At 36.2% G+C, this 21,399-nt stretch overlaps 3 protein-coding genes and 1 long non-coding RNA gene across 11 annotated transcripts; 2 read left to right on the top strand and 2 right to left on the bottom strand.

Annotated features, from left to right (window-relative positions):
* Positions 1–67: 67 nt before the first annotated feature.
* Positions 68–15,967, top strand: LOC105149167 (coiled-coil domain-containing protein 102A). Of its 8 annotated transcripts, none has more exons than XR_015545248.1 (11): positions 396–862; positions 1,492–2,228; positions 2,309–2,537; positions 2,688–2,897; positions 2,970–3,244; positions 3,376–3,467; positions 10,484–10,548; positions 10,604–10,939; positions 11,981–13,459; positions 15,369–15,621; positions 15,734–15,967. XR_015545248.1 is itself a non-coding variant. In XM_087406674.1 (6 exons), the coding sequence occupies exons 1-6, from the start codon at positions 758–760 to the stop codon at positions 3,482–3,484; spliced, it is 1,665 nt and encodes a 554-aa protein (XP_087262800.1). In that variant the 5' UTR covers positions 397–757; the 3' UTR covers positions 3,485–4,768. The 8 variants fall into 8 exon arrangements, 1 of the variants encoding a protein (XP_087262800.1); XR_015545247.1 differs by having other exon boundaries at positions 10,484–10,939; positions 11,981–12,178; positions 13,119–13,459; XR_015545246.1 differs by having other exon boundaries at positions 10,484–10,733.
* Positions 4,636–13,255, bottom strand: LOC105149169 (uncharacterized). The gene is made up of 5 exons (XM_011061402.2): positions 13,168–13,255; positions 9,970–10,068; positions 9,773–9,907; positions 9,051–9,438; positions 4,636–8,764 (listed from the first exon to the last, which is right to left on the bottom strand). Exons 1-5 carry the CDS (start codon positions 13,225–13,227, stop codon positions 5,085–5,087), a joined length of 4,362 nt encoding a protein of 1,453 aa, XP_011059704.2. The 5' UTR covers positions 13,228–13,255; the 3' UTR covers positions 4,636–5,084.
* Positions 14,757–20,981, bottom strand: LOC105149166 (uncharacterized). The gene is made up of 3 exons (XM_011061396.2): positions 20,831–20,981; positions 18,617–19,414; positions 14,757–17,782 (listed from the first exon to the last, which is right to left on the bottom strand). The coding sequence occupies exons 1-3, from the start codon at positions 20,901–20,903 to the stop codon at positions 17,091–17,093; spliced, it is 1,563 nt and encodes a 520-aa protein (XP_011059698.2). The 5' UTR covers positions 20,904–20,981; the 3' UTR covers positions 14,757–17,090.
* On the top strand, positions 19,288–20,343 carry LOC105149165 (uncharacterized). Its single transcript, XR_846538.2, has 2 exons — positions 19,288–19,416; positions 19,604–20,343. It is a non-coding gene; the product is annotated as an uncharacterized LOC105149165 (long non-coding RNA).
* Positions 20,982–21,399: the final 418 nt, after the last annotated feature.

Here is a 21,399-nt window from a genome sequence, read left to right as displayed (position 1 = left end):
ATATTAAAGAAAGATGAATTATATAAAGATTATAAAATACTCAGGTCCTTTAATTATGACATCTTTTCAAACTATATCAACAAATCTTTTCAACTTTTATGACCTAAAAAGATCCGTTTTTGAATTCTTTAGAAACTTTTTAGAATGTTCTTAGCACTCTAAAAGGCTCTCTTAGTACTTTATAAAGACAATAACCTAAATCTATTTCTTAAATTCCCTGAAAAATATACATCTTTGTATTATATATTTATATTCTTAGGACATCCATATAATATTCATGACGTTTCAAATTTACGCGCGTCGCAGTTCAGACAACCCCCAAGCTCCTCTTTTTCCATGAGGGAGGCTATCAGCAGCTATCGTCGTTAAATATGGTATGTGTGTGTGTGTGTGTGTGTGTGTGTGTGTGTGTGTGTGTGTGTGTGTGTGTGTGTGTGTGTGTGTGTGTGTGTGTGTGTGTGTGTGTGTGTGTGTGTGTGTGTGTGTGTGTGTGTGTGTGTGTAGTATCTCAGTGTCAGGTGTGTGCGAATTACATGTGTACGTTTATATGATATTGTCAGTGGTATGTACGGAATTTTGTTGTTCATTCAAGACTGATGACATTTAAACGGTGCGATCGAGGCAGGAACGATGCTTTGGATGCTTAATCAGCATTAAATCGGTGCCGGAAGGTGCCGCGGAGGCAAAGAGCAACAATTGGGAAGATCGCCCGGGGGCTGTCAGCGAAAACAAAATTGCAGGTTACGCTGCTCGTACCATGGCACAGTCGACAACAAGCGGAACTTCCTCGCGACGATACATGCGCGAGCACGAGGTGCCATCCTCGTCGCGTTACGTGGACAGCGAGTGGGAATCTAAAGAGGTAGCTTCTTTCTGCAAACTTAAATTGTGCCGTATTAATTATATATCTGAATTAGTCGCGTCCTATGTTTATATAACATATTATGTTCTATATATAACATATTATATATTTTGTACAAAAATAACATATTACATATTTTATTTTTGTTTATGTCATAATTATGTCGTAAACATACAATGTTATACATTTCATCTGTATCATACTTGTTTATGTTTTTGCTAAAAAAAGTAGTAGTGAATATAACACAACTTTAGACCTATTACTTTGCAAATAGGATTTTAAATAGCCTTTTCTCTCAATGAGTAAAGTTGAATTACCTAAAGCTATAGAAATGCTCAGTCTATAGTATAAGTCTATAAATATTTTACTGTCATTTATTTATTATTTATTTTACTCTGCAGGCTAACCAGAAAATTGTTTAATAGGTTTCTCTCCAGGTTTATAATATTCAGACTTTTGAATATTTAATCTTACTTTCGCATTATATATGTATAATCATAAATTCAAGTTTTTAATAGTTTATATTAATTATGAGTGAAGAGTTTCTTGAGAGATTTAGTGACCATAATATTGTTTGTTTGACAATGACTTTATCGATTAATTGCTACATGTGTTTTCTCATCAAACAGGCCTTACGACAACGAGAGCTTGAAGAAGCAAGAGCACGAGCGGCACAAATGGAAAAAACGATGCGATGGTGGTCTGATTGTACTGCTAACTGGCGTGAGAAATGGAGTAAAGTAAGGAACGAAAGGAATGCGGCTAGAGATGAGGCAAAGGCTTTGAGAGCGAAATTAGAGATCGCCGTTAAAGATGCTAATACTTTCAAGCATGAATCTCAAGAACTGGAACTGCAGAATGAACAGCTAAAGAAAGAGATGGAAAAGATACACATGATACTCTTGAAACATGCTGGGCAATTTGATCAACAGATCTTTACCATTCTGGAATCAGATCCGCAATTAAGAGCTACTTTTGGATTGGACGAACAATTGGAGTTTTACAACAATGTCGATGCTAGTGATGCGTTAGGTGCACAAAGGGATATGCTATCCTGTAAAAATTCACATGAAGTAGCAAATGTTGCTTCTGGAGGTCACAATATTCTGCCAGAAAGGGATATCGAGGAGTATGTTTTGCAAGGTGCTGTGCCAAAACATGCAGTAGAATTGTACAAAGAGAGTCCCAGTAATTCGCTAGATAAAAGCATCACGAAATTAGTCGTAGATAGTAATGGCAAAAAGGATGGATTGGAGAAACAACAATCACCTTTAGATACGTATAACGAAGAATCTTTAACTCAGAAAATGTCTGAGTTGCAAATAAAATTGGAGGAGGCAACGAAAACCATTTCTGTGGAAAGAGAGTAAGTCTTGTACGAAATCTCAATGTACAAAATTAATTGATTATGTTGTATATAAATTAATTTTATTTCTGTTCTGTAAGGGAAAACAATTCTCTACATCGGACTGTGGAAAAATTGAAAGCTGAAGTTAGACAATTAAGAGAGCAATGTGAGGAATTATCTGAGAATAAAGCCGAAGCAATGAGAGAATTATCAGAGCTAAAAGAACGTTTCCAACTTGAACTCAGTGACGAACATATAGCGGATTTAATAGATAATACAAGTAATGGAGAGAGCATGGATCGTCGTTTGACAGAATTAAGGACAGAAGTAAGTTACGTTTTCTTTAAAGAAATTATTAAGTATTAACTAATAACGTACTTCTGATAAAGTTGTTAAATTCTATTTTTAACTTCTATACGCATTATATGTGCTATATATCATAGACAGATATATTCTTACATCTTTATATTTCAAAAGTTAGAGAAACTTCAAGTTGAAAATGCAGCAGAGTGGAGTAGAAGGGAGAGACTAGAAACTGAGAAGAATTCCTTGGAACGAGAGAACAAGCTGCTCCGCTTAAAATTATATGAACTGCAAGAGAGAGCAGAATCGCGACGACCACGACCGGTATCTACAGCTGACACAGATACGAGACAATTGCAACACGAGATTCTAGTTCGCAACATGGTCCGTTCAGTAATCTTATAAATTAGTAATCCTTAAAGTTAAGGCTGTTATTACCTTGCCTTTCTTGTGCAGGTGTTACTTGAAGTGAAGCAGTATCAAGCGTCGCTGAAACAATCCTTGGCGGAAAAAACAACGGAGTTGTCACACGCGATGAGGCGGTCCGAGCAATATGAGGTGGAGGTGAAGCGAGTGAGAGCGAGAGTCGAAGAATTGAAGAAAGAATTGGCTGCCGCTCAAGATGAGGTTGACGCTACTACGAACAATGTGCGAAAACTGCAACGGACCAACGAGGATCTCGTAGAGCAATTGGAATCTGCAAATGTACAACTGGAACATTTTAGAAATAGGTAAACAGAATATAATATATATAATCAATCAGTATCTGTAACTCGTATTCACACAATCTACATTGAAATTAAAAATATATGTATTTTAAAATATGTTAATATATGTAACTAAAAAATATATTGCTTTACAGCAATAACGGGACGCGCGAAACTTCAATAAACACTGAATTAGACGGGGCTGAGGAGGAGTTCCAAGGTAACAATTCCAATGAATACAATGAAGGTACGTTATTAATATAGTCGTTGCTTTTGAATCGATGAAACAATAATTGGACGCAATTATAGTCTACGATCGGCAATAGCCTAGTATTCGCTCGTGTCGATAGCGATGGAGTGTTGTAAGATAGCGAAGATAATTGGATAGGTGATTTCATAGTGGGCCTAAAGTACAGGACTTAACAACAGGTTTTTTTTCTTTTCTTTTTTAAGGCTGCGGTCAAAGTCTCTCTCTACAAATGCTTTGAAACATTTGGTTGACCAATTAAAAAAAAGAATTTTACAATTGACCAATCAAAAATTGCTTTAAAGCATTTGTAGCATCGCGTTGACCGTACCCTTTATCTTTGACTCTGTGCTAGGCGAATTGTACGTGTCGAATGACTATCGTGAGATACGCGCCTACTGTGTTTAATAATGAAAATGTCAATTCTTCTTGAAGCATATATGTAAATATATGTGTTGCGTTTATATTATTTAATTTTATGTTATAATCGACAACATACAATTATCGATGTTGTATTTTATTGATGTGAAAGATAGATCATCTGCAATATTTACTGTTTAATAGTTATTTACTCAATTGTGAGTGGAAGATCGATTTTTTTATCATTATTTCCTGTAAATAATCATTTCATTGTCGCTCATATTCGTTTTTCTATTTTTGTAAATGCTGAACATGTCTTTCTTCTTTTCATTTGTCATCAGCAATGTGCATTTTGTACACAGTTTACATTCCGCATTATTTTATTTTGTACGTTTCCTTTTTTAAAAATTGGTGTAAAGATATTGTGTATGTGTATATATATATATATATATATATATATATATTTACGAAATATATATATAAAATGAAAAATATATATGTAATGAAACACATGTTTCGTCATGTATTTTTCGTCTTGAAAAAGATTGGTGAAATCGAGTAGCGAGATACAGTATGTACAAGATATGATACCTGACATTTATAACTGAACATTTTACGTCAATATCGAAAATATATAGCATAAGTCGAAGCAATACTCTATCTACATATGTATTTGCGAGTTCGCCGTGTCGCAAATATATGTCATTGTAGGTAAAAATTAAACGAACTTTCATACAATACAACTTACGTCAAATTGAGAAGATTGTTAATTATATTTCATAACTGATGAGAAGAAGATAAGAAAAGATTTTCCTTCTAGTTAAAATGTATTTTATTGAAAACTTAATAAATAGCACCGATTTGATGTAACAATACGTCCATCATACTATACAGTCAATAATTTGGAAGTACCTCAATAAAAAAATTACAGCATTGAAGTACACATTTGTGGCGTAACTTTCAATCCTGTGGATTTCCCGAAGTCTTAGTCTTCATTTGCTAATCCTTAAGAACGAAAGCTTTCTGTCCATATTCGTTTTATTTTTATATTTATGGTCTACTTGTTAAAGCTGGAGAGGGAATGTATCTCATTCGAATTTATGATGGAATGAGCTACATTGGCGCAATTAGGCAAGTACAATCTAATCTATCTAAGCGAGTTTCAAATTTCACTGTACTATACAATGTAGAGAAAAATGATTTAATGCAGGATGCAGAAATAATTGTTACTGCATCCTATATATATATTCTGATAATTTAACATCTTATAGGCGTGCCATCGGGATACGTCGGCACTTTTGGCTTGCAGATCTTCGTCCTACCGTTGGAACCGTACACAACATTACAAGAAAACGTGAAGTATCCACAGGTGGAACTCTTAGTATAATATCGATGTTCGTACTTTCTTGGTTCGTTGCTGCCGTTCATTTTGCCAGCGAAACTGTTGGTCACGGTGTAGTAACTCGGCTTCGTCGCTACTGCCGGAGTAGGTTTCGTACGCTTATCGAAAGATATATTTTGATTAAAGGAAGGCTCTTGATTTTTCGATATATGCCGGCCAATATAACGATTATGATTGGTCTGAAGCGATCTGGTCTCTGTGACGAGCGGTGATCTAGTATTATTTAAGTCCTTAGGTGCTAAAGATACAGTCTGCGATTGAGATTTACCGTCACCCTGAGCAACAGTCTCAGTGCCAGAGGCCGACATTATTCGGCCGCGGAATCCAGGTGGGATGGTGTATCCTGATATGGATTGTCCTGGTTGTAGAGTACCATCCGTTCGCGGTACGTTTGAATCTTGTTTAACGTGGATGTTATATTGATTCCCTTTAGCGACCTGTATTGTCTGCGTCTGACTGCGACTTTGCTGCTGAATGGTCTTGTCAAGTTTTTGATGACTTGGGTTCGAGCCCGGGAAAGTTTCCGAAAACTTCTCTTTGATTGTTAATTTCGAACCCATAGGATAATCATCTTCGTCTGTGTAGTCATCGTCGTATTCGTCGTACGCTGTGTCATCCGTTCGCGGTTTTTCGGTAGAGAGCACCTTCTTGTCAGCGTCGACCGGATTGTTTTTCGAAGCCAGAATAACAGTTTGTCTCGAAGTCGAGCTGCTTTGTAAGCCTTGCTCGCGATTTTGCTTATTTTCATCCTGCCTGTTATCATAATTCGAATTTGTCGACGGACTCGACTGTACACTGTCAATATTCGTTGGTCGCTTCAAAGAAGGAGCTGATTTGAAGGACTTGAAAAGTTCGGAAGTTTCAGTGAAGTTAAAGGGCTTCCTCGAGGATGCGGCACCAGATCCAGAACCGGCTTGTGCTGCGCCGGTGTATGTGATCCCGTATTGAAAAGAACCTTGTAGCTGCGATTGGGACTGACCTCGATGAGTGCCACTTTGAGCCGATGCTGTTCCGCTACCGCGAAATGGCGTCTCGTGGTTTTCCACATTCTCATCTTCGCTCTTCAAGTATGGCTGGAACCCGATCTGCGCCTGACTGGAAGTATTGCCTTCGCCGTTAGCTTGAGCATCCGCCATTCCGCCCTTGGAGCTTGCTTGCACTTGCGAATTGGTACCATGGTTCCATCCACTGCTCTGAGCACCTGTTGAAGTAGCTCCGGAGTCGGAATCTAATTGAACCTGTGTTTGACTTTTTCCATAACCGGCGACGCCTTGTGCATTGCTAGTAGCTCCTTCTTTACCGCCACTGATCTCAGCCTGAGCGCTCTTGTTGGCGTCGCTAGTACCAGCTTGAGCAGAGAAGGTGCCTGAACCACTATAGGTACCTGTCACTTGCGACTGAGCTGTACCCGATTCGTATTTACCTTGAGCCGAAGCGCTCGCTTGAGTACCCGAATCCACCTGCTGCACGGAACTCGATGCTTGTGATTCGGTACCGTCGTCTGTCACACCTGCTGGACCTGCCGGTTTAGTTAAGCCCCCAGTTTCTTCTATACCTGCAGGTCCAACCATTCCCGGATAAAATTCTCCTGGATACTGACTACTGTCTACTCTTTGACTGATTCCGCCTGGAAATCTACCAAGATACTGCTCAGTCACATCAATCCTTCCAGGTATTTGACCTCCTGTTATGCCTATTGGATACTGAACTCCTTCCTTTCCTGGAATTCCAATACCTGTACCTGGGTACTGTCCGCTTGAATAAGTTGGATACTGAACTCCTTCCTTTCCTGGAATTCCAATACCCGTGCCTGGGTATTGTCCGTTTGGATAAGTTGGCACTTGACCACCTGGATGGATTACTTGGCCAGGATATAAAGTATCACCGGCAGAAGGAATTTGTGCACCGCCAGGATATGTACCTGGAATAGTTCCTGGATATGTAACACCTGGATACACAACTTGAGTACCTTCAGGAATCCTTCCAGGTTGAATAGTATCACCAGGATAAACCGTTTGACCATTTGTTGGTCGACCATCTGGATAAGTTATTACTTGTGTACCAGCACCAGATGTTGTAGTCGTAATTGTACTAGGAACTTGACCTCCGCTTGGTAAAGTGCCTGATGGAACACCTTCAGGGCGGTACACAACAGTCTGCTGTCCAGGATAAACTCCTTGAATTACTGTTCCTGGTACAACACTACCAGGATATGTCCCGACACTTGTTCTTGGGATAGCATCAGGTCGAACACCACCAGGAAAGACTCCAGTACCAGGAACTCCAGTACCAGGAACTCCAGTACCAGGAACTCCAGTACCAGGAATTCCAATACCAGGAACTCCAGTACCAGGAACTCCAGTACCAGGAACTCCAGTATCAGGCACTCCAGTACCAGGAACTCCAGTACCAGGAACTCCAGTACCAGGCACTCCTGTGCCAGGAATTACTCCTGTACCAGGAATTACTCCTGTGCCACGAATTACTCCTGTGCCAGGAATTACTCCTGTGCCAGGAATTACTCCTGTGCCAGGAATTATTTCTGTGCCAGGAATTACTCCTGTGCCAGGAATTACTCCTGTGCCAGGAATTACTCCTGTGCCAGGAATTATTCCTGTACCAGGAATTACTCCTGTGCCAGGAATTACTCTTGTACCAGGAACTTCTGTACCAGGAACTCCCGGATATATTAATCCACTTGTTAATCCTGGAGTACTAATTGGATAAGTTCCAACACCAGTAACAGCAGTGGCACCTGTTGTTACTGAAGTGGTTACAATACCACTAGGAGGATACACACTTTGTCCTGGTTGAACTCCAGGTTGAATACCTCCCGGATATTTTTCAACTCCTACCGGCACACCAGGTAAAACTCCTCCACGGACACCTCCAGAATATAATCCACGATCTCCTGTGATTAAAGTTCCAGGTGGATATGTTCTATCACTTCCTGGTATTATAGTTCCAGGTGGTTGAACACCAGGATATGTCCTATCAACTTCTGGTGTTATACTCCCAGGACGAACACTTTCAGGATACATCCCATCAGTTCCTGGACGAACATCTACAGGATACGGCCTCTCAACTCTTGGTATCACAATACCAGGACGGACACCTCCAGGATATATCTCTTCAGTTCCTGGTGTCACTGTTCCAGGACGAACGCCTCCAGGATATATTCTTTCAGCTTCTGGTATGACAGTGCCAGGACGAACACCTCCGGGATATATTTCTGGTCTGCCAGGGCGAATATCAGGATAAGTGCTAATTCCCCCAGGAACTACTCCAGTTGGATATGTTATCTGTCCGTTAGAATAAGATGGGATCCCAGGAACAACTCCTGGCTGTGCAATACCAGGTGTACCAGCACCTGGAACTTGCACATATCCGTTAGTACGCGCAGGTGGAACTCGTACCTTATCCGGTGTTCTTTCGATGCCAGGATATCCAAGATATCCAGGATATCCGTGACAATCTTCGCAACCGGTACCACCTGATGACATACTTTGCGCTTGACCCATTCCACGACTACCACCTGAAAGGAGAACATATTAAAATACTTATAAATAATTTAAAAAAAACATGATAATTATAAGTTTTCTTTTTAATAAAATTCTTATTTATATAGCTAACCATAAATCTCACAATTTTAATGTTGTATATTTTGTAAAAATATTATTTTTTAATTTTTAATTTATTTATTTGTTATTTTTAATCAAATTGTTTTAATATAATTTTTTTTTCTTGTAAAAAAGAAGCATTTAATTATTATACAATTATGTATTATAATATAATAGAATATCGAGTATTTAAATACTTACTAACTACTGCGTGTGAAGATTGCTGAGTAGCTTCAGCTTCGGCCTTGCCCTCTTTTTTCTCATCGTTACCAAAATTCAAATATTGAGACTGCGTCTGTCCACGAAACTTTCCTCGAAACTGATTCGTCTGCCGACGTTTTCGAATTCGATTGATATTTTTGTTCAACTTCTCTCGTTGTTCGAGTTGAATCTGTCGTTTTGTCCGAGCTTTCAACGGTATTAAAATCATATCAGCTGTGCGTTTGAACGAAATATCGTTTTTGTCTGTAGAAATTTCATTGAAAAAGGGATCGAGAGCTTGCCCAGGCACAGGTCTCATTGTTTGTAATAAAAGGATATTGCGTCTATTACAGAAATCAACGATTCGACCTCCAGCAAGTCGCCAAGCCTGTTTAAAATATTAAATTTAGATGTTTAATGTTTTTCTTCTGATTCAACATATTGTATTATTGATGTATTCCTACATATAACTATTTAAATAATTAATAAAAATCTTATTATTGTTTTATAGTTCTTAAACATGTATGACAATATAATTACATAAAGAATACAACTTACAAGAAAATTAGGCAGATAATATATTTAAATGTTGTATATATGTATACTATTTATAATTTAATTTATAATAAATTTACAACTATGGAAATAGTAAACATAATTCTAATCTTTTTAGATATGCATATTTAAACAAAACAATTTCAACATATATAACTCATTATTACCTCTAGTTTCGTGAGGACTGCCGATGCATAGAGTATCTTGAATTGTAGCTCCTTACGTGAAATAATATTATGACCCTGTCTTACATCTTCAAGATAACAATCGTTTTCCTGCCTGCTCTTGTATGCAACGAATTGCTGTTTTGAAAAAAATCAATTTTAATTGATATGTTTTAATATTAAGACAAATAATTACTTACCGTTACATCATCATTAAAAGACCATTGTTTCTCTTCATTATTGTAATCTACGTTTCTCATCTCATACTCGTGTACAGATCGATCGAAACGCGTCTTTTCCTATGAATAATATTCAAATTACAATCATCAATAATAATAATATTATAACAATACATATCATTATATTAATTATTTATATATTATAAATTATAAAAGATTAAGTAAACATGAGAATAGTATTATAAATAATTAACCATTAAGGCCCATGCCTAATACAGCTGTGTACAGTAGTACCAAACTAAATACGTGATTCATAACGAAAAAAAAATTACCCGTATTTTTTAAATTCAAATTCGCAGCTTACTTCAGTTTGATTCTTCTCTCAATCTTTTTAACTTAATTTTAGCATTTTAGCAAGAAAGATAAATTTACATTAATTGCAGACAATTGTCAAGTGCAATTTGTAATAAAATAATGAGATCGCAATAGCAAACGATAGATGGAAAATTTTAATTATATATTTTAATTAATCCAGGAGTGGCGAGGGAGAGAATGAACAGCTGAGAACAAAAACACGCTGTCGCGAAAAGACGGGAATCGGTAAGATTGTTGAAATCATTATCTCAGTATAATTATATCTCGGCGTTAATTACAGATTTTAAGACTATTATAAGTCATATTGTATGGAAACGACACTAACGGACTTTCGAGCGTTGTCGAAAGGGGGTGAAAAAAGTTGCGGTCAAAAGCAGGCCAGGCAATCCGTATCTTCCGTCCTTATCTCGGTGAGCTTTAACCTCCAAATCTTTCTTTCAACAATTGTCTTCTAGTCGTATGCGTCAGTGTGAATCGCGCAAATAGGCTACTACAGGGGAACATTATAAATTGGAACAGTGTCGACAGGTTTAAACAATAATGATCTTGACTCGATATCCGGTTTGGAATCCAAGTAGAAACGCAACAGAAGCTTAATGGATGCGCGCTTTTGCCGGTCAGACATAGCAATCGCAATCATATGTTTAACGCAGATTTTACCATAAGTCTTTGATAAATTTTTAACGAGCTTATAAGTCCTTAACAATTTTTAAAAGTAAATGATCAGGCTCTGATTAACTCAATCGGTGATTAACATTAAGTAACGTCAGTTTGTTGACATTAAAGTATCAAACTATCTTACAAAAAGTAATAAATTACAATGAAAATAAAAAAATAATGAAAAATCAAATATTTTTTTAAAGTAAAATTATATAATTATTGAAAAATTAAAATATATTTCAGAATTCTATTTCTCTTTTAATAACATTAATCCAAAAAAGAAAGTAGAAATGGTCAATAATGGACCAATCGGTACTTCTAGTGTTAACGTAGGTAAAATTCTTAATTCATTGTTTGATGCTGAAAAAAAAAAGATTTGGGATAACAAATTATATAGTCCGAAATTTTGTTTGCAATTGCAATTCTGCTGGTTGAGTTAATCGTCGACTAAACGCAGACAGACAAATCTTCGAGAATAGATTCTACAAAATATTTTACAAATTTTGTTGACAAGAGAAACACATATTTAATTCAGGATCTATATATACGATATTGGACAATATATATTATAGGAAAATTTGTCAACGAAATATAATAGTAGAAATTAAACAGACTTTAATATACTTGCTAGGGATTAGACGCAGATTGGAAGCAGAAAATAGAACAGAATTTGAATTTGATACAAATCTACAAATTTAGAAAACGAATAAAATCTACTGTCAATTAATGTCAGCAATAATGTATCGTAAAGCATGAGATATTACACAGTTGTGAATACAGTTGATATCAATTTGCTAGTAATTTCTAATTGAATTTGTTACCACTCGTGTTGGCATTGGACTGCTGACAGTTTGCTTACTAGAAAATTAATCAGAGCCTGATCGAAGTGATTGACGTAGGTATCAGTTTCGTGCAAAAGTGTGTTGCACGTTTTCTTACGTAAAAGCAGTTGTAATCATTAAAAAATTGCAATTCGTACAATTCTGCTTGTTTTTAGACGCATTATGGAGCGATGAATGAAGTAGAGGGATACTTAGGAGATCATATTTCCGCGTTTATCATCGTGGATAGATGATACAAGTTGACGATTTGCTGAATTTCACAATGCTACGCGAACCATGGCGATGCCAAGAAGTGCCCTAAATTGCAAGAAGGAGAGATAAGCAGCTATCTATTATTCCGAATTGATGAATAAGTAATTTATGCATATGCAGGCATCTAAATATCATCTATAAAATTATAAAACTGATTAATCTGATATAATCTATGATTTAGTCAATTTTATAGTTGCATAGAAACTAGAGCACTTTCCCCGTAAATGTTAATCATCTTCAAAATCTTACTTGTTAACAGAACGACACGCTACAAAATATGAATTAATAAATCGATGAAATAATTTGTGAGAATAATTAAAGCTTACATAGAATTTCTATAAAATAAGGAATTGTTATTGAGATGAACCATTTGAAAAAAATAATTAATAATTAAAATAATTAAATAATAAAAAAATAATTAAATTCCTCTCACGTGGAATTTAATAATAATATTTTAATATTTTAAATATTGTTAATTAATTATAAAGTTAGGAATTTTTGTAGTCGAAACACATGTAATCTCGAGAAACATTATCAAATTCATTTGTAAGCATTTGAATTAATTATGTATTATAATTAATATCTATTTTATACTTTTTCTATCTTTTTTATGTGAATTTTTACAATACAAACTTTTATTTAATTGCGCACCAACTTCAGTGCGTTGACTCTTAGTATTGCCTCTAGTATTTTTAATTATTATTGTTCTCACACATTAAGACCAGTATTCAGGATCTTATATTTAAGACTGTCTTAAGTATAGTCTTAAGATGTTATGAACCAAACAGAGAACCATATTAGCATCTTAAGATTATTTAAGATGGACTCTAAAATAAGAACGGACTATGAATACCATTCAAAAATCTTATTATTTATTAAAAATTTTTATCGTTAATTAAATATAATTTTACCTAAAATTGATCGCTGTTAGCAAGTTATTAATTACAAAAATATACAAAGAGACGTTAATTCACAAATCCGTTTGGTCTTTTTCAAATGCACTGTGAATCTTTCATTATTGAATGCGTGATAAAAAAACAGGTGGCGGAACGAGCTTGAAATCTCTTCGCGATGGAAATGGAAAACTTACGTGGTACCTCGCGAGTGCCGTGCTCGCGAGGAAAATCAGGACGATGAGACACAGCCGCATAGTTCGAACCGTCTGCGGGACGACTTCCACGACTGATGCGAACCAACGTTTTGACGATGTTCTAACGTTGGATTAGATTCCCACCGATTCTACTCGCTTCTTCCGCTGCGTCTCTTCTTCGGCCCCATCGTAGTCAGTCCCACGAAGTGCCGCTTGGAATCATAGGAGTTTATGTGACCGCGAGGCGGGAGTAAGAATCGCTGGACAAAATTCTGAGAATGTGCGTCGTGATGTAAGTGCGTACGAACGCTCGTGTATATCATGTTATCTCGTTTGGTCTCGTCTTGTCGTCGCAGATCTCATTACCGAAAGATATGCGCCTGTCATTGACTTAGAAGATCCCCCATGATGCAGTTAGAAAGAAACGAAAAAATGATACTGTATCACTGTATTACTTATTTAGACAAGCAATCCAAGACATCTTAAACCTAAACTTTTAAAACCAATTTTTTTTTCACAGATTTGGAACTTTTTTTACCAAACATTTTTTACAATTTTACATGGTAATTTTTATTTATTATATTATATGCACATATATATATATTTTTATTTATTATATTATATATTATATATTATATATTATAGACAAGAAAGTAATTGCATTTTTTTAAAAGGCATCTATCAGTAAAAATCACAATTACTTTCTTATTAACCAATATAAATATATCTTGAGATAGAATAAAGTTTCAGCTTAAAGAATCTCTTTTTTAAATTGCGATACGACAATTTTTAATAGAGTTATGAGCAATTAAAGTCAAAATGATCCTTTTATTTAATCCGCGATAACTCAGTAATCGTAGGAATATTAAAAAAAAATTTTGTAGGGAAAGTATCAAGCTAGGTAGTAGAAAATTTTCTCAAATTTGTTTTGAGCACGTTACAAACCCATAAAGTGAGAAGAAAATTTTCCGTCTTTTTCAGCTCGTAGTTTTTGGTATGTAAAAATTACCAAATTCATAATAAACTTAAAAAATGTGATAAGCTTTTAAACATAGAGATTTCAAGCTTTAAAATCCTTTTTTTAAATTTAAATTTCATTCATTATTAACGAAGATATTGTATATACAACTTTGAACTAAAAAAACGCAATTACTTCCTTGCCAACCTAATATATATATTTATATATATGGAGATATTTTATTCTAAATCATATAAATATGTATCAATTACAAGCAACATTGAGTTAACTTGACTTATCGGGTTAGTTACTTTCGCTTTCGTTGGCCTAATTATTGAGTCCGATCTATTTGTTAAATACAGTTAATCGCTGTTTATTCTACTACCAAGCGTAGCTAATGATCGCATGGTTCATCGGCGCGATAATGAGTTCAATAAGTAAAAAGACGAAGCGAGAGAGTATTGAACGGAAAGCTTTATGTGACCACGAGTGCTGCAATCCGATATGCATCCGATATATATTTTATTAAATTATTTAGAATTAAATTCTTTAATATCACATTTTTAAACTTTATTATATAATAAAGGCGTGGAAAGGATTAAAGGAATTGAGAAGTTGAATAAGAAAAATGAAAAGTTAAAGTTATTTAAACGCGTCTGAATGTATACACATTACATATATCACTTGGTGTATTATTCTTTCATTACGATAGACAAGACTTTTACAATTCGTAAAAAAGATGTGGATAAATGTTTCGCATAGGCACTCCGGTGTACAAATAGTACGTATAATACAACGGTTGTAATAAATCGCTATCTAAAAAACGACTATGTCAACGTCTCTCCTTTACTCGCGCGACTAAAATCTAAATCGTAAAAGTGGGAATGCTATTTACAACATGTGATCAACGCGACTACGTGCTTAATCGTTAGATCAGAATCCCTATTCTCGTCTATGGGCGATCTATCGAATGACTAGGACGCACGTGTGTCTGAATCGCTCGTCAATTAGTTACAATTATACAATTTGAGCAGATTCCTTGGCGAATGCGGCGATCAATCTCGTTGCGCGACATATTATTACACTTACATGAAATCTTTATCATAACCGTCGCCATTCGCATAATTTGCGTAATCTTGCCGTCTGTTGAATCCTTGAAAAAAAGGGGGTATTTAATACCGTCGATCGAGATAATATTCTTCGCTATGATAAATTAAAAGCAAAAATTTTCTTACGACGACAGATTACGTTTACGATGGCGAAACGGATTCGACTAGTTCGACACTCTAACCGGACACCAATCTCTGGCACCGCAAACGAATGAAAGAAGAAGACCTTATTTATCGCCGTTGTAATGAATTCGCTGCTGGAGAACGCTGCCAGCAGCCTACAGTAAACTACAGGCGCATTGCTCGGCTGGATAATGGATTTGTTGGACGTTACATACAAATGATATTCTAATTAGAATTAATACAGCAAAATTCATCACATAATAGGTGGGTACTAGTGACCAATGGGTCTAAACTTATTTCTATGATACGAAATACCATATATAGTATTATATATATTTTTAATTTATATGTATATATATATATATATTTTTGGCAGGGTGATCGCATTGCCTGTAGCCGGCTTTTTGCGGCAATTCCGAATCACAGACACACGCCTTCGCTTTTGAGAACGTCCTGACGCAACGCTTGAATCGCGACGCGTAGTTGCGTTTTTTAAGATTCTTTCTCGAAGGCAACAATAAACCTCACGTCGAATGCTGCATCGTTCTCTTCGTTATTTTTATAATTATAACAGTAAAAACTTTCCACTCGATTATATAGGAGAAAAATATTTTTACATCCTCGTTGAAGTTCACTATATTTCGCGCACCTATCATTCATACGTATTTACATCTTACAAAGTTTGATAGCTGCCTCGAAGAGCCTCAGAGAATCTCATTTAATCCTAAAATAATAACACGATGGCACTGCAATTCAGTCCTTGATGATCAATCTTGATCGCTTAACGCCGCATGATAGCGATGCTACGCGCCTTTAAATAGATAAGGTCACGAGTTTGGCGTTTAACAGACGCCCCCGAAAATTTCTTTCCACGCGTTCATCCGTACACGCCAATTCTGTCGAAGCTATGTCGCTGTGTCGAGTTGCTAAAACACGATTCGATACTTATATAAGGCACGACTTTACATCAATGTAATTTGCGCTAAATTAAACACGCTTACAAATTTAACGTTATCACGACTAATCTCTAGATGGTCCCTAATTTGGAAGATACTTGGAATAACATTTGTCATACACAACACTATCGATTCTTTGCTAATTCGCAATATTATTTGACATTATCAAACGTAATCTTTGTTCGATAGTATAAAATTCTAATAAATTAATGCGAAAAAGGAAAATTGACAGTCACATAATGTTTGATAATGCTTGCGAAAACTATCGAAATTGTACAGAATGTCCGTCAATTATCAAACTGAAATCAACAATATTGGTAATAGTTTCATATATACATATAGTGACAAAAAATATTAATGAAAAAAGATTCTCTTTTTAAATTAAAGTAATTTGTGATTAAAAGAAACATCGGTAATTTTGACTTTTACAATCGCTCTGACAATTCGAATCTTCAATTTCTCAATTAAATTTTTTGATATAGTCTCGAAAAAAAATAAGAGCCGATTATTGTTTTGATTGATAAGATTTTTTAGATTGATAAGATTAAACAAATAATCAAAGAAATTTCGAAACTTGCTTTAATTTTATATAAAAGTTTATATAAAAAGATGTTTTAAGAGAGTTACTTTTCTTTAATTTTTTACGGAATACCGAGTTGTAGTTCTAGGATACACTGAAATCTTCTCAACTGATTAAAATTCATATTAAAGTAAATATGAAATCAAATTTGAATTATTTTTATTGACTTGATATGATCGCTAAGTATTGGTCGATTTTTAAGCGATGGCCAAGTTCAAAGTCATCGTGGTGGACCTCGAAAAAGACGAGGATCTCGTCGGATCGGGATAATCGAATGTAGTCGAGGAACTCTTAACGTCATTTTCGAAACGAAGATGCAAGTGCTCCGGATTGGGTGATATCACCGATGTTCTGATGACCATTCTGGATACATATTCCGGATCCTTGGTCACCAAATCGAGACTCTGCGTCTCTGGATCTTCCGAGGGTGTCTTCTCTCTGCAAGGTCGTTTCGATGGTGCCGCTGCAGACGTATCTGACGTCCTTGTGTGCCTGATGATCGCGGAGAATGCCGATGACGAGTTTTTCTGCTCACGCTCGAGTCCCAATCGAGGAACTATGACGCTAGTTGGCGATGCTGTGACGCACGACGACGTTTGCGTTCTGTTCAAGGACGACAATAATGGAACACTCGGTTTTATCGACGATGATGATGTCCTCTGCTGCTCTATCTGATCGGACTTATCTGGACGATCGGTGGATGATCGGTGATGAGAACGCATACAGGACGATTCCTCGTGTTTGTAGAGATATGATTTCAGAGCGAAAGCTTTGCCACAACGACCGCACACATGAGGTTTGGTATTCGAATGTGTTTGTATATGAGCTCGTAAATTTGATTTGTCGGCAAAGGCTTTGTTGCAAATGGTGCACTTGAAAGGTTTCTCGCCTGGAAAAAGTAAAGTAATTATTGGAAATATTATTGAGTTTCTTAGGTATGTATAATATAATTTAGTTTCATCAAAACTAGCTTTCTTTTATGTGCTAATAAAAGTATATTAAAAGTAATTATTAAAAAAAAAAGATTTAAAAAATCTTAAACGATAATCGAAGAGCTTATTTTAAAAGAATATCTAACAGATTTAAATACTCTTTAAAAACAATAAATAAATATAAATATAATATAAATATATAACATAAAAATAAATAAAAAGAATAGTTTAAGAATAAAATTAAAAGTAGAAAATAAAAAATGAAATATATATTTCGCATTTTTAAATTTATTCTTTCTTGGCTACAGATATCAATTAATTATTCCTAATGTGCTTTGCGCATTTGAAAAACGTAAATGTATATTGTTGTGTGTGATTTCACAGTTGTATATCTGTAATTTGCACAATTGGAAATAGTACCGCATATTTAAGCGTGCCAAAATCACAAATCATGAATGATTAATTTGAATTCATCTTCATTGAAAGCCCGTTAAACTCACTGTATCCTCTTCAAAAATAGTTCACATTAGTTTATTTACGTAGGTATCTATTATTGTAAGACCGAACGCAATCGGTCATGGACAAAAAACAACTTCGAGAGATATTACAAAACAACGTCGAATATAATTAAATTAAACGAGTATTTATTAAATTGGTAATAATGAATTATTAATTCTTTCTTTTTCCAGATGTCAATTATACATGTATAATTTTGGTGAATTATATAATTATCAAAGTTATCAAGAAAAGCGATAAATAAAGCGATTTTGTGGACAATAATATATTAATACCTGTATGCGTGCGTATGTGTCCCTGCAGCAGCCATGGTCTAGAGAAACACTTGCCGCAATAGTGGCACTTGCATCCTTGATTGTGAGTCCTCACGTGCATGCTAAACGCCGGCATGCTGACGTAGACCTTGTCGCAATGTGGACACCTCCTGGCCTTTTTATCGCCCAGTGACCTGTGCGTCTGACGGTGTCTGGCTAGATTCGAGGAGGTCGAGTACTTCTTGCCACAGTCGGGACACTCGTGATCCTCGTTGTCCTCTGATTTTGATTCTACAACGGCCGTCCTGCGATTTTGGATCGATGCGGTCGAAGATACGGATACAGGATCGACACCGATACCAGGTACAACTGGTACTTTTGAGTGACATGATTCCTCCTGCGAAGAACAAGAAGGATGTCTTGGAGAAAGGCGAATCTCCAAAGCGGCGTTCTCCTTGGAACGAGTCTCCAAGATCTCTCGTTCGGTCTCGATCCGTTCGAAGAAGAGTCTTGTCCGTTCGCCTAGGACTTGGTCTTGGTTTTCCATCACTTGGATAGAAGATCGAGACCCAAGAATTCTGCTCGCTTCCGCAGGATACTGTGCAACCCTAGGCGATGCCGGTCGTTGATAGATGACATTGTTGTGATGAATTAAGGTGCCTGCAGCCGCTGCTAGGCTCACCTCCGCCAGCTTCGTCAGGTTGTACAATTCTTCGGGACATTCGGACGATGTCTCGCTGCCGCATTCGCTGGCGCCATCGGAAGTTGGTTGACCGCCACTGTAATCGGCCAGCCTCACGCTTCTCTCGGGACTGAAATCTGTAAGAAAACAAAATAAGAGATAGTATTCAACTTAAGAACATAAAAATATTACATTATTATAATCAAAATATATTTTAAATATTTTTATATAATCGGCAATTGTTTAGCAATTACATTTAATTTTACATATTTTATTTATTATCTATTTTCGGAAATAAGTTTATTATTTAGCATTTGATTTTTTAGCGGATATCACGAGTAACGATGGGTATGATTTCAAATATGCAACATTTCCGATAAAACTCGACTAGTGAGGCAAGGAAATCCGACATCGGCGTGACTCGTAAAACACCTTCGGAAGCAGAGCTCCGCTCGCTACTCCGTTTTCGGGGAGAACGGAAATAGAGTAGCTACGCCATCAACCCCCGCTCGCCCGTCGTTCCCTAGTGCGCGCAACGCGTTTATTCTCTGTATTTCTTAGTATCGTGTACACATACGCGTTGCGTTCACGTAAGGAAGCTTGCCCGCTTGCGGTGGGGTTGACGGCATCGCGGCGGTATGCGTCTTGGTGGACCCTGGCGTGTGACGCATCTAATATAGCGTCTCCTATTCTTAAATCCGTGCGACACCACCTTGATCGCGAAGCAACGACCAGCAGATTTCTGACTTAAATTCAGTCAGAGACTGAAGAGAAGAGGAGACTTTGATTGCGGTGCATGATCCGTACAAAATCGAGATTTTGGACATTGTGATTATTATTCTTCTGTGAAAAACCGAAATGACTTTCGTGATTTTAACAAATGACTCAAATACTAAGATTATAGTTTACTTTGCTGATGCAGAAAAGATATTTACGATATTAGTATTGTAGATACATTAATGTGTTGGATTTTCAAGCTAGACTTGCATGTGTAGTATATTGATATTTTGTTTTTATGTGAAATTATCTTATCAAAGTTACAGGATAAATACAAGTTCTTTTCTCAACATTAGACTCAAGTGTTACAATTTTACATTCTTTTATTTCATGTAAAAAATATTTAAGAATATAAAAGATTAATTGATGATAATTTAAGTAACGCAAAAGAAAATTATATATCAATTTAATAAAACATTAAATTCGAATGACGTTTAATTCCCGTAAAAAATTAACTTTGAAAATTTTTAACGCAATTAAAAGTGATTTAAAAAATACCTTCTGACAAAATATTTTGAACTTAAAATTAATTTACAAAAATGAATTAGAAAATTTTATAAATATTATTCCCAAATATGTAAAACTTTCTTACTGGCTCATAATTTTACAAAATTATAATAAATTAGTAATCAAAGTATTTTAAAAATAAAATTTTTAATGTCTCAATGTTCAAATTCTAGTGATTTATTATAATTAAATTAACGTTTTAATTAAATTTTTTATCACAGATAAATATTATCTTTTATTAGTCACAGAGTGTAAAGTAAACAACATACCTCTTTCAGATCCTGTGATCTCTTCTTCAACACCGTTGTACCTGCGATGCGTGATCAGGAATGCCCGCGGCATCTTCCTCGTCTCCTCGTTTTTTCTCCTCAGAGCACACAAATCATGCTTATCAACTCAAGACTCACAAACCAGCACACTAGTCGCACCGATTATCTATAATATAAGCGTAGCAACGCGAAAATAGAATAGAACCGGTGTATCACGATATCAAGAGAAAGGATTCGTTTTGGAAGTATATACGTCGAGTGGCGCAGGGGTTGCGTTCGCTTCGGCAATTTCGGGCGTAATAGTTGCCCCGGCTAAGATTCGGGGCTACATATAGCAGCGCAACCTCCCTTGCTCTCCACTTCTTCCGCTGCGTCGTCGCCGCCGCGGCGCTTTTCGTCATCGTCGTCGTCTTGTTCTTCTTCTTCTTCTTCTTCTTCTTCTTCTTCTTCAGCTGCACGCGCCTCAGAAGCGTGCCCGCCTGGTTTTCTCCCGCGCATGTGGTGGTCCCATTGGTGTATCGGCAATGTGCGACACGCGTGGCGAATGCGTATGACCCTGCTGAAGAGGG

Source organism: Acromyrmex echinatior, chromosome 5, assembly GCF_024713525.1.
Source record: "Acromyrmex echinatior isolate Ae372 chromosome 5, ASM2471352v2, whole genome shotgun sequence".
NCBI lineage: Eukaryota > Metazoa > Arthropoda > Insecta > Hymenoptera > Formicidae > Acromyrmex > Acromyrmex echinatior.
This window is presented reverse-complemented; position numbering and strand designations above follow the sequence as displayed.

Excerpts from the sequence above, each read along its gene's own strand:
- LOC105149167 (XM_087406674.1), top strand. The coding sequence starts at position 758 with ATGGCACAGTCGACAACAAGCGGAACTTCCTCGCGACGATACATGCGC. Across the intron at positions 863-1,491 it reads GCGAGTGGGAATCTAAAGAG|GCCTTACGACAACGAGAGCT; the intron begins GTAGCTTCTTTC and ends CTCATCAAACAG. Across the intron at positions 3,245-3,375 it reads CTGGAACATTTTAGAAATAG|CAATAACGGGACGCGCGAAA; the intron begins GTAAACAGAATA and ends ATTGCTTTACAG.
- LOC105149169 (XM_011061402.2), bottom strand. The coding sequence starts at position 13,227 with ATGCGGCTGTGTCTCATCGTCCTGATTTTCCTCGCGAGCACGGCACTC. Across the intron at positions 10,069-13,167 it reads CGGCACTCGCGAGGTACCAC|GAAAAGACGCGTTTCGATCG; the intron begins GTAAGTTTTCCA and ends TATTATTCATAG. Across the intron at positions 9,439-9,772 it reads CAGTCCTCACGAAACTAGAG|GCTTGGCGACTTGCTGGAGG; the intron begins GTAATAATGAGT and ends TATTTTAAACAG.
- LOC105149166 (XM_011061396.2), bottom strand. The coding sequence starts at position 20,903 with ATGCCGCGGGCATTCCTGATCACGCATCGCAGGTACAACGGTGTTGAA. Across the intron at positions 19,415-20,830 it reads GATCACAGGATCTGAAAGAG|ATTTCAGTCCCGAGAGAAGC; the intron begins GTATGTTGTTTA and ends GTTTTCTTACAG. Across the intron at positions 17,783-18,616 it reads ACACATACGCACGCATACAG|GCGAGAAACCTTTCAAGTGC; the intron begins GTATTAATATAT and ends TACTTTTTCCAG.